General features: G+C 34.8%; 1 protein-coding gene across 9 annotated transcripts in view; it reads left to right on the plus strand.

Annotated features, from left to right (window-relative positions):
* Positions 1-12,763, plus strand: part of LOC104559722 (sodium channel protein type 2 subunit alpha) — a 56,581-nt gene that overhangs the window by 22,933 nt on the left and 20,885 nt on the right. For all 9 annotated transcript variants that reach the window (XM_062004970.1, XM_062004972.1, XM_062004977.1 and 6 more), the window contains exons 12-16: positions 737-869; positions 2,196-2,434; positions 3,338-3,511; positions 5,068-5,424; positions 6,979-7,458. In XM_062004970.1, coding sequence (XP_061860954.1) covers positions 737-869; positions 2,196-2,434; positions 3,338-3,511; positions 5,068-5,424; positions 6,979-7,458 — 1,383 coding nt within the window. The remainder of the gene's footprint in view (positions 1-736; positions 870-2,195; positions 2,435-3,337; positions 3,512-5,067; positions 5,425-6,978; positions 7,459-12,763) is intronic.

Genomic DNA, 12,763 nt, shown 5'->3' on the forward strand with positions numbered 1-12,763 from the left:
AGTCTTACACCCATCAATTCATTAGCCTACTGAAAACTTTACTGGAAGTTTCTGTATTTGTACATCAGACAGGATTTCAAAATGAAAAAGAAAAAGGGTATTTACTTAATGGAATATATTAAATGAGTATTTAACTTCTCTCTGACCATATATGAAAGCTTTGATGTAACACTGATAGTACAACTTACCTGGGTTACTACCAGTGTGGTAGTGTGTCTGTAACACAGTTAATTTTTCCAGTTTATTTTTTTTAATGTCAACATTATTCAGTATTTTTTATGTTATTTGAAAACATGTACTCAGAAATTGATCATTGATTCTACATTAGGAATTATGCTCAGAAAATACACTTCCTTTGTTCTGTTACTGCTAGGTGTGTGGGCTGGGCATTTTCATGTTCAGAAGAAGGCTTCAATCCCTAATTAGAAATATATTTACACCAGAACTCATTGAAAAGCATTGTGGAATTTTTTTATAGTCTAAAAACTGTTATAATGTCTCAGCCCTTTTTCAGTAAAATACTTAAAAACATATTCTTTAAGCACAAGAGCAATCTTACTGATGCATTTGACTATTTGCTACATAAAAAGTTAGGCATACACAAGTCTATTCCAAGACCATGATATAAACGTACATGGTGCAGAACAGCAGAGTGTTTTAAACCATTAGACTTCTGTAATAATTTACAGTGTTACTAAATGATCAATAGGCTATTTTATCAGCATTTTCTTTTCAGGGCACTACTACTGAAACTGACTTAAGAAAGAGACGGTCTAGTTCTTATCACGCTCCTATGGACTATCTAACAGATCCTAGTGCACGGCAAAGAGCAATGAGTATAGCCAGCATGCTCACAAACACAATGGAAGGTATGTAACACAATTTTTATATGACAGTGCCACAAAGTGCTATTAAATGTAAGATACAGTAAGTAGTAGTGGTGTTACATGGTAGCTATTTCAGCCTAAAGGGTACAGGCAGGAGGAGATTTCTATATGGAGGTAGTATCTTCTTTTAAAGGTGGACTGATATATTTGGAAAAGGAGTCAAGCTTTCAGTATCCTTATAGATTTGAGGTGGAAGCAGCAAACCTCCAAGTTAAATGCAAGCAGAAAGCATTCGATCAATGCAGTGTTTCTGTACAGAAGTGGTTTGGGGTAACAGCTCCTTTTAGATTATTGAACTATCTCTGCTGCTAGCAGTAGAATGATCCCGTTCTACCAATTCAACAGACATGATATTTCACAAAGGAAGGATCACATTTTTCTTTCTGTAAGACTAAATATGATTAATCTGAGTCATAGAATTGAGCAACTACTTGTAAGATAGGGCAAAACAATAATTTGAGGCTTAAATGACTGCACAAAATAGCAAATAAGAAGGTATTAATAAGCAGTTTTGCATATGTGGATCAAAGTACTGTCTAGTTGTCTGACTTGAGGTTTGTTCTAAATGTTTGTCTTTCACAAGGAAACTTTTCAATATTTTGTTCATTCTGTGTATAGAATGATAGACTGGTTTGGATTGGAAGATCCTCTAGTTCCACCTCCCTGCCTTGGGCAGGGACACCTTCCTCTAGACGAGGTTGCCCAAAGCCTCATCCAGCCTGGCCTTGAACACTACCAGGGAAGGGCAATCCACAGCCTCTTTAGGAAACCTATTCTAGTGCCTTGCTGTGCTCACAGTAAAGAATTTCTTCCTTACATCTAATCTAAATCTCCCTTCTTTCAGTTTAAAGCCATTACTCCTTGTCTTATGGGCCTTCTAGCTTTCCTGTAGCCCCTTTTAGGTACTGGAAGGCTGCCGTAAGGTCTTCCTAGAGCATTCTCTTCTCCAGACTGATCAACCCCAACTCTCTCTACCTGTCCTAATATGGGAGTTGCTCTGGCCACCTATCATCTTTGTGGCTCTCCTCTGGACTGTATGCCACATCTCTAAGACAAATTTCTATTTTGCATCCTACATAGCATTCACTTGTGAGTGGTTATTTTTTCCTATTGAATATTTGGTATTCTTTTTATATCAGATTTAGAACATAGTGGGATAGATTATTTTTAATTGTAATTTCTTTTGACTAACAGTAGCCTTGGTTTCAAAAGTTTATCGACAGTACCTTGGAAAACAGCATTTAGGCCTCAAGGAAATACTGAAATAGAGAATTATTTTTAAGATGTTATTTTCATTTTTCTCTCTAGAACTGGAAGAATCCAGACAGAAGTGCCCACCATGCTGGTATAAATTTGCTAACACTTGCTTGATTTGGGACTGCTGTACTCCCTGGCTGAAAGTTAAACATATTGTAAATTTGATTGTGATGGACCCATTTGTTGATCTGGCTATTACTATCTGCATTGTCCTAAACACCCTGTTCATGGCCATGGAGCACTATCCAATGACAGACCAGTTTAGTGGTGTGCTTTCAGTAGGAAACCTTGTAAGTCTTTCATGATGTGCTATGTTTGTGAAATGCATTTTTCTTACACAATTCTGTGACCTATGTGCATATGTTTAAAAGAAAATGTTGACTTGATATTTACTGGCTTGGAATGGTTGAATTTAAATTTAAACTGTACTGATCCTTCTTTGTTGACATTTATGGATTTCACCATCCTTGCTTTATAGCACAAAAGATAGTAAGATTTATTGAGTCAATATGCATTTTGATTTTTGAAAACTTCAGCTTCTTTCATTGAAGTTGGATAAAGGAATTTATCTAATCTTTTTTTCTTGGATGGATACTTACAAATCTTAAGATTTCAGTTCTATTCCCACACCTGTTCCGCTCCTCACCAGCACCTCCTCAGGTCCTAGAGTGTTCAGGGAAATGTAGAGGGGAAAGACCCAGTAAGCATTGCAGATTTACTGCAACTCCACAGGAAGTGGTAAAATGGCATGACAGTGCCTTATGCAGGTCATCTTGAAGAAGAATAGTTTGGCTCAACTTTCAGTATATTTTTTTCTTAATAAAATAATTTTCCCTCTCATAAAATCTGTTTACCCATAGAAGCAAAAAGATATCCCAAGGGCCAAGATGAGATCTAAACTGAACATTAAAATCAGAAGAGATTCTATATATAGGTATTTATACATGCATATTAGCATTCTAGACAATATTTTTCCTATATACCTCTTTTGCTTTCGAAATCAAACACCGTGATGCATCTGTAAGCTTCAAATTTGAATTTAAATCCTAACCCAAATGTATGGCAATATAGAGAAGTAGTTCAGATTTGACATGGATTCCTTGCTGAAAATATATTTTAAGTTGATACTATGAGTTTTATCTCTTAAATATTTTATCATTGAACTGGATTAAGAAACTGTATTTTCATTGCAGGTGTTTACCGGCATTTTCACAGCAGAAATGTTTCTCAAGATAATTGCCATGGATCCTTATTATTATTTCCAAGAGGGATGGAATATTTTTGATGGTTTTATTGTGAGTCTTAGTTTAATGGAGCTTGGCCTTGCTAACGTGGAAGGGTTATCTGTCCTTCGATCGTTCCGACTGGTAAATATACTAAATAAAATATTCTTCCATCATATTGTGTATTTGTGCATTTATGTTGTGCGTTTTTCATTTGTCCATTATGTATTTGGATAAGACAAAAGAACTTGCAAAGTACTAAACTGCATGCCCGCTAGATGGCATATACCTGTTATGTCAAGTTTATTTTACTAATTGTCTTACTTAATATCTATTTCTTCTTCAAGAACCTGTGAACATCAATTCTGTTCTTGCAGTAAATGTGCTTCAAGGATTAACTTTTTAATAATAGTATCTCTTAGAGTCTTTTTCTCCCTAGATAAGGGAATAAAAAATGCAGGAACTACATGCCCTCACAACTTTTGACTAAAGATTAGTAAATTGCTTGATAAATAACAGGATAGTTTAAAAAGTTTATTGTCAGTTTTAGCTGATAGACTTCTATTACCAGTTTGCTTATACAGTTAGTTTTAGAAGAGAATAGTGTGAAGATTTTTCTTTGGATTGATATTTGTCATCACTACCACCCTTCTCCTTACCGTCCTCTGCAAGGGTCCATCTGCAGTCTCAGAGCTTTTCTGTTCAGAAGTTACTACAGTATCTCTGTTATCTGCTATCTCTATTTTGAATGGGAACTTTAAAAACCTTGGTGTTGCTGAGAACTAGTCTAGCGTGCAAGTTGATGTTCAAATCCTCTGCTGAAAAGGAACAACACAGGAAGAAACATCACGCTAGAGTTCCTAGACACCAAGTTCAACTTTTGCCTTAAATAAAGCAAAAAAAAAAATAACTTTAAATGGAAGTCAGACAAATCACATTTTTAAAAATAGGGGGTTTCAATTCATTAATTTACTGGTCCTATGTATAGCACTATATGGTATTTTACCTGAAGTCTAATACTCCTTTTTCCTTTTTCAGTTGTCTGAACACTTGCTGTATCTTCCAAATAATTTCACTTTTGTCTGTTTCAATTTGTATGTCAATGTAACACTTCTTTGCTTTTCTCAATGTTGTATGATAAACTTTGTAAGACAGTTTATGCTTATTTTAAATGAAAGAAAGATACTGTTAAAGATACTTGAGAGTAACTTACTATGCCCATCATTAACGTCTTTAAGCTTGTTTCTCTTTCTAGGGAAAACATTTCTTTCATCTCTCTGCCAGTTAAGATGACAGAGATCTGGAAGTGTCTATACACTGTTAAACTGATCACATTTCATTTGTACTGGTTTATTTTTAGTAATATTCTCTTAGAGTTAACTAAAGAAGAAAGACTTTTGTCCAACTTGTTGAACAAGCGGAATATGTTTAGATATATCTAAAGTCATCAGAAGAGGCAAGCCTGGAGACAGTGGCAATTGCAATGTTATTTAAATGAGCATATAGACAGCATTTTTTAGATGAATTGGACTTAAGACTGATGTTAGTATTGTACAAAGAACTGGAAACATTGTAACTAAAGCCTCTAAAGGTTACATAAGACATGATTTAAACACAGGGTAACAAATATGAAATGTATAGTGATAACTTCATTACAATTAGTTACAGGACTAACTGTACACTATTATTGTGTTTTTCAGCTTCGAGTTTTCAAATTGGCAAAATCTTGGCCAACTCTAAATATGCTGATTAAGATTATTGGCAACTCAGTGGGGGCTCTAGGGAATCTGACCCTGGTGCTGGCCATCATTGTGTTCATTTTCGCTGTGGTTGGGATGCAGCTGTTTGGGAAGAGCTACAAGGAATGTGTCTGCAAGATCTCCAGTGACTGTGAACTTCCACGCTGGCACATGCATGACTTTTTCCACTCTTTTTTGATCGTATTCCGAGTGCTGTGTGGAGAATGGATAGAAACAATGTGGGACTGCATGGAGGTTGCAGGCCAAACTATGTGCCTTACAGTCTTCATGATGGTCATGGTGATTGGAAACCTAGTGGTATGTAATCAGTGGGGTTTCAAGAAAACTATTGGAACATGTGTCTTATTTTTTGTGATTTAGAAATCAGAGATGAAAACTGGAGGACTTTAGGAGATCGTGTAATTCATTTGCCTGTTCTCTAAACCAGGTTCAAATATATCTTGATCATTTATGAAAAATGCTTGTTTATATTTTCTTTTAAATCTTCAGTGTTTATAACCTCTTTAGTAAGATAGATGCCAAATTATGATTAAAAATGCCTTTTAAAAATCCCCATCTTTTACATCCAATTAAACAGATTGATCTCAGTAGTAATGGAAAACGACCTTCATGACTGTATTTGTAATACTTAAAGGCTTACTCTTTCCGCTTTTAGTCTTTTCTTTCTGAAACAAAACAAGCTTAGCCGTTTTTTCTTGTAGGTGATGATTTCTAAACTACTTGATGCTTTTGTTACTGTCCTCTGAATTCCTCCCAAGCAATGTTTTGGATAGAGACACAAGTACCAAATAATGTGGAATATTTATACTTCCGTGTCTTACACTCAACATTCCTTGTGGCACCTCCCCAAATGACACATGAAATTTCTGTACTAGCATTGCTTTTCTGATGCAGGCTATATACCTTTTTGCTGCACTGTTGCCACCTTGCTAATTTTCACAACTCTATGTATTTACTTTTCATTTTTTGTAACCAACATTCCCACACTAGTACTTCTGAATTAAAGACCATATTGATTTTTAATCATTTCACCATTTTACAATGGTTATGCCTAATTTTAATTTGTTCTTGGGCTAGCATCCCTTCTCTTTTTGGTACCATCCATTAATTTTATAAATATGCTTGTCCACAGGCATAAATACCAAGTTTAACTGGACTAATGTGAGACTCCAGTGGTGCATCTTCTAAAATATTCTGGAAATTTGGACAAGAAGAATTGAAAAATATAATTCAATTATGATTTTTCATCACTTTTGCACACAGTCTGTCATAATTACTTGTAATCCAAATTTGTCTCATTTGTTGGTGTAATGCTGTGCAAGAAAGTCTGAAATAGTTTCCAAAACCTGAGATGTGTCACATCTGTGGATTCTTCATCTTTTAGCTAGTTTTCCTGCCAAATGAAAAAATAGACTAATATATTCTTGTCAAATATGTAAGTTTATTATAATCTGCAATAGAAACACTGAAACTATGGTCTGTTGGACTGTAGAAGAACGGAGACTGCTTGCGTTCCCCTCGCCTATGAACACTGTATCATGTCATATCCCACCTTTTTTTGTCACTCTCCATATTGAGGAGCAGACCTGCACTTTATTCAATGTGGAGGAGAAAGTCAATGACCGGGTCACCTATATCAGTCAAGTTAAACAACCTAAAATTGTTTTGGGCAAGTTATAATAAAATGTAGGGGACAGGGATTATGGATGGGAAAGAACAGCAGGAAGGTGGGTTGAAGTAAAGTTGTAGCTATTAAACAAAATTTATGTCATATTGAACAACCCCTAATGGAGTTACTTTTATGACTTTAAAAAAAGAGACCCAGTATATTTTCTCCTTACTCTCTTTCAGGTACTCAACCTCTTCTTGGCCTTGCTGCTGAGCTCATTTAGTTCAGACAACCTTGCTGCTACAGATGATGATAATGAAATGAACAATCTACAAATTGCTGTGGCAAGGATTCAGAAGGGAATAGATTATGTGAAAAGAAAAATGCATGAATTCGTTCAAAAAGCTTTTGTTAGAAAACAGAAAGTTTTAGATGAAATAAAACCTCTTGAAGACCTAAACAACAAAAAAGACAGCTGCATTTCCAACCACACAATAGTAGAAATAGGTAAAAACCTTGCCTATCTTAAAGAAGGGAATGGAACTACCAGTGGCATAGGCAGCAGCGTGGAAAAATATGTTGTTGATGAAAGTGATTACATGTCATTTATAAACAATCCAAGTCTTACTGTGACAGTGCCAATTGCTGTTGGGGAATCTGATTTTGAAAATTTAAATACAGAGGAGTTCAGCAGTGAGTCAGACATGGAAGAAAGCAAAGAGGTAAGATTGTTTCTATATTTAAAATTCTCAGATGCTTTTTTTTCCCCTAAGGTTACCAGTATTGAAATAAAATCTCTATTTAATTCCTGTATAACAGTGTATACTAACTTGTAATGATGTTTAAGGTAAATTGAGATGTAGTAGTTGTAGTACAGCATTGTATTTCAAGTAATAATCAAGATGCATAAGACTTTAAAAAAAAAAGATTTTTTAATGTTTTGTTAAATTATTAGCAGGAAAATGAACCAATTTAATAGCTACATATGCCAAAAGTCTTACAAAATGTGTGTTGTACAAGTTACTCTATGCTTATTTCATCAGTGCAATTTATTTAATCTTTTGTCAGCTTTCTGGAGTGTCTCCTAACAAATTAACACTTCATTCTGATGCTTTTAACCTTTTTGGTATGGTCAAAATGCATCTAGATACGTCATAAGTACATTTGAATACTGAATCAGCATCAGTGACAATTTCATGTAAATCATTAATCATCTGATAATAGCAGAACCACTAAAGAAGGGAAGTGATGGCCTCATGTTAAAAAAAAAAATGAAGCTTTATATCTCAAGATTCTTTCTTATGCCTACCCATTTTCATTTTCAAAGCTTTAAGATATCTGAATGTTACCTCCTGTGACTGCAATAAAATGAATGGCTTTCTGTCACAATGTGGTGTCAAATGGCCAAATCTGAGCTAGCACTTTAGTGAGTTACAGTGGATGCCAAAGCCATTAATATTGTGTTAACCCAATACTCTGTCCTGCACAACCGTACAGAGTGGAGACACACCACGTCAAGTGGAGTAAGTCTACACTATGGTTGAGTATCAATGCTTCTCTTTAAGCATCATCATTAGTATTTTTTTAAAGAGTACTGCATGCTATGGTATAGACATAAACTAACACAAAGGTTTTCATAAGTGATTTCCTCGTGCTTGAATCTGAGGATATAAAATATGGGTATGATTCTAGTAATTGTCACCCTGAAATCCTTTTTTTTTTTTTTTTTGTACAGACAGCATCACACAATCATATTTTCTTGTTTCTTATCAGAAATAACTTTAATCTTTTAAAAAGATTTCTCTTTTGAAGATTGTTTTTATTAGTGTTTAACTTACTCTTTGAAACCATGATGTGTATGTAGAACAAACCAGAAGTTACTGTAGTTTAACACTTAATTGTTCTTGTGCAATGAAGAGGGTGATTATGTGAAAGTTTCTTGGTCTGTATGTAGGATTTTGGTTGATTCTATGTTACCTTTGTACATAGGATAAGGAAAGACATCTAGATCTTTGGGCACTACACCACATAGAACATTGTTCTGTTATTCCACTGTTCTGCCGTTCCAGTGTTCTATTGTCCTGTTTTTAACTGTGATCTGGTTAAATTCCACTTATCAGTGAGCTCATCTGTAATGATTGCATATGACAGTAATGGCACAGCTTATTTTTTTGTGAATCAAGTAGTTCCTTGGTATAGGCTTGGTTTTTCTGGGTTTGTTCTTTTATCCTCCTAGTCATGTTCAAGTCCATCTATCACTTTCAGCCTTTTCCCTGCTTAGCAACTAGTGACAGAGGATGGACTGACAGTTTGGGAATAAAGTGTTTTAACTTAAAGCTCAGCACTAGGAAACAGAATATTTTGGATTTCTTCATCAAAAAATATTTATTGGTGAAGTAACAAATACCTATCTGTCATTCTGTATTTGTCTGTAAAGTTAGTACAGTATTTTTATCAGTTTCAAGGGTGCTGTCAGCCTAAACCTACCATTTTTTCATAAAACATTCTAAACGCCTGAATTGGAAAGTGTAAAGATACTGTGTGTGAGTTTATTCTGCAAATATATTGTAACTGGCAATGGTGCTTCAGATGATTTTACCATATGAATGACACTAAAAGAAAATCTTGTGACACAGATACAGTCTGAGATGTTGAGTGTGAAGTCCCAGTATGATCAGAAGTATGCACTCAGGAAACTTCTCCTTTCTTTGCTTCTTATTTTGTGCTTCTACTCATATCAGAATAATTCTGATAACGTTACTGATTCTGATACTACCACTACTCCTGATAGTAGTAAACCATGTTTTAAATTGCCTTATATACTTTTCCTTGCTTGTTCTTTTTGAAAGTCATGAAGTTATGTACAAGTTAACTGAAGTTTAATCAAAATAGATTATAGCTCTGACAATTTTTAATTGTCAACTTCTCTGCAAAGAGTGATCAAGAAGTATAACTGGATTCTACTAATTTAAATACTGTATGTCGTTAAAATGACTATGAAAAAGTAATTACATATTTCATTAGTGATTATTCAATTAATTAGCTGCTGAAGTCTGTTTTAAAAAATGGGACTGTTCTGTACAAGTGGAGAATTCTCCATTACTTATGCTGAAACTACAATTACGCAGAAAATAGTTTGTATTCACTGAACAACGGTAGCAAGAAGAAACATGACTTTTGGTAGTGCCTAATGATTATGGTATGTGTTTTGAGAATGGAATCTTTCCCTGCCACAAACTTTGTTTATAATTTTTCAAAAGTCAATAGTTTTTCAATAGATATTAAAATCTCTATTTTTCAATAGGGATTGAAACCTGAATTTCCTGTATGAATTCCCTAATCACCAACATTCTTCCTTTTTCTTCTTTTTGTACCACTCTCAGTCTTTACTATTTACTGCATAATAGCATTAAGTCAGTAGAAAAGCTGGAGAATATAACCTGTTCAAACCTATAGGCTGGCGGTTAGCAGGACTGAGTATGACCACAACGACCCTGATTCAGCTATTTCTTCATTGTTTAATAGGATGGTATGTCTGCTGACTGTCTTCATTAGCCAAATCTTTCCCTTTCCCAAGAGAAGAATCCCAATTGCGTTATTCTAAAAGGTGATAAAAATATAGGTTTGAATTCCTATAGGGAAAATTTTAAAGTGGATTATCCCACATTTGAGACATGAGCTCCAGTCATTAAGCTTTCACTATAAAAGAAAGGCTTTCTCCTTCAGATAGAGTATTTAAAAGAAAATGTTGTCCTTATCCCATTCTGAGAGGCAATTAATCCTGTAAATGCATGTGTTAATCATGCTTCAGGAACTACAAACCAATCATGTGATAAGACAAAGAAATGCATATGCAGTCAGGAATGAGCTAGTGCCAAGCAATTTTGACCGGTCAAGCCTAAAGCTCTTCTGAGCATGTTCAGAATTAAAACTTTGACTCTTGCAGAAGTCAAAGGTGAAAAATTGAAGGGAAATGTTTAAAAATTTGGGGAATTTCTAAGAGAAACTCAGCAGTTAAGCAAAGACATTGTGAGCATATTTATTATATAAGTGCCTACATTTGAAATCGATTTTAATTACAGAAATGCATTTTTAAATTTTAATCCTTGTTCCTACATATCACTAGATAATTCTTATCCACCATGGTTTTTGAAATAGATCAGAGTGATGGCATATTAGTCACAGGACTAGCCTCGTTGTGAAAATGATCCATAGCAAAAGACAACATTTTTAAAACTGAAAAACTGACTACAAATGGCTTTTTGATCCAGGCTTCCTTTTTTTATCATGTCATAATGTGCCTTGCATTTCTGTGCTCTCCTGTTTTTGCATTTATACAATTCTGCTGCTGCTGACTGTTGGTCCGCCAGTCACTTCATTGCTTTTACCACAAACTAAAAGAGGTTAGAGACTGCCACCAAACCAGGTTCAATTAGTTGTATCCCAAATTAAAGGCATCTTAGGCATCCAGGTACTGTGAGAAAAGTCTACAAAAGTTAGCCAGATGCTAATAAGTGTGTGTCTGTGTGCTTTTTCTTTTCTTTATGTATACACGTGCATATATGTATTCACTGTGTTATGGGTCAATACGCTGAAACTCAATGAAGGAATGATAATTTCTTAGCAAGTTTTTATTAAATATGTTAATGTATGGTGAATTCTTTATTACAATATACATTTTTTTCAGTATTTTTACAGGAATGTTAAGTAGAGTATGTTTTTACAATATACAATGCTAGTAGGTGTGAATTTAAAAGGAATTTTCTAGAAAATTGCCTGAAACTTAAAATGAGAACCTATGATAACATAAGGTACGGGAACTTCCGATATCCATAAGCATGGTAGTGGAAGAATATAATGTAATAAGAAAATCAGAGAAAAAATCCTAAGTCAAATTTTACCATGGAAGCTGGGCCATTAACAAATATGAGGCCACTGTACTGAGTCTGTTGTCCTCCTGTGTGTAAAGGTCGTGGACCTTAGCTGCATTACTGCTATCCAGCATAAAAATTCTAAATTTTTTTTTCCCCTTTTTAGGTCCTTAGGTACTATGGGAATGGTTTATACAGAAAATTTTGTAGTGCATGTTCAGCTGTATAGTAATTAGATTTTTATGTGGAGTAACTTCTAGGCTAGTAATTACACCAAATATACCAAATTACAAGACATTTCTAAATGCCTTGAAAAATACGGGATCTCCTAATGCTGTTGCAGACACCTTAATAATGTATCTTTTACTTTAAGCAGTATTCAGTGCAAAAAAAAAAAAAAAAACAGAGGTGCTGTGTCCTGAACTTCATTTCCTACCATTCTTACTTCTCACAGGAGTAGAACCAAGCTGGATCAGTCAAGCGGGCAGCTCTGGTGCCTTTTAGCGAGGCAGAGCATCGTGTCACCAATTTTACACAGGTTACCTAAGCAAGTTATACATCTATACGTATATACTATATAATCACTTTTTAATGGATATTGACTGGCCTGCATGCTCCTCAGCTATGATCCTGTCCCATTCATTGCAATAAAGTACAAACATGCACAGCTGCTCTCTGCTGAGTCACAGGACTCACATCACAGCATGGTCAGGCGGGATCGGCAGCCCCTGTATTTCTGTGGTTCAAATGCTATACTTTCCATGATATTTTAGCAGTATTTTGCAGTGCATGCTGTGTACCTTTCCCAATCTTGATGGTAAAGTTTTCAGGGTATTATTTTTGAAGGGGTTTCTTTCTTTTTGAAGGATGACAGAATATGTAACATGTAAGCTACTTTTCTCATTGGAAGCTTACATAAGTCAGTCTGTAAATTTTGTTGACAATGAAAAGTTGCTAGCTGTTTTAGAAACCTTTGTACTATTGTATTTTATCTTGTAATGGAGGTAACTTGAAAAGTCATGAGAGTCACAGTTCTATGTTTCAATTTTTTTTGTCTTAAAATTGCTTTTCTATGGTACTTGTATCAGCCTTTAGTCATCTTGGAGATGAATATTTAATCTTGAAGCACCATTAAGCATGAAATTCATTTAATTTC

Source organism: Colius striatus, chromosome 11 (assembly GCF_028858725.1).
Source record: "Colius striatus isolate bColStr4 chromosome 11, bColStr4.1.hap1, whole genome shotgun sequence".
Lineage (NCBI taxonomy): Eukaryota > Metazoa > Chordata > Aves > Coliiformes > Coliidae > Colius > Colius striatus.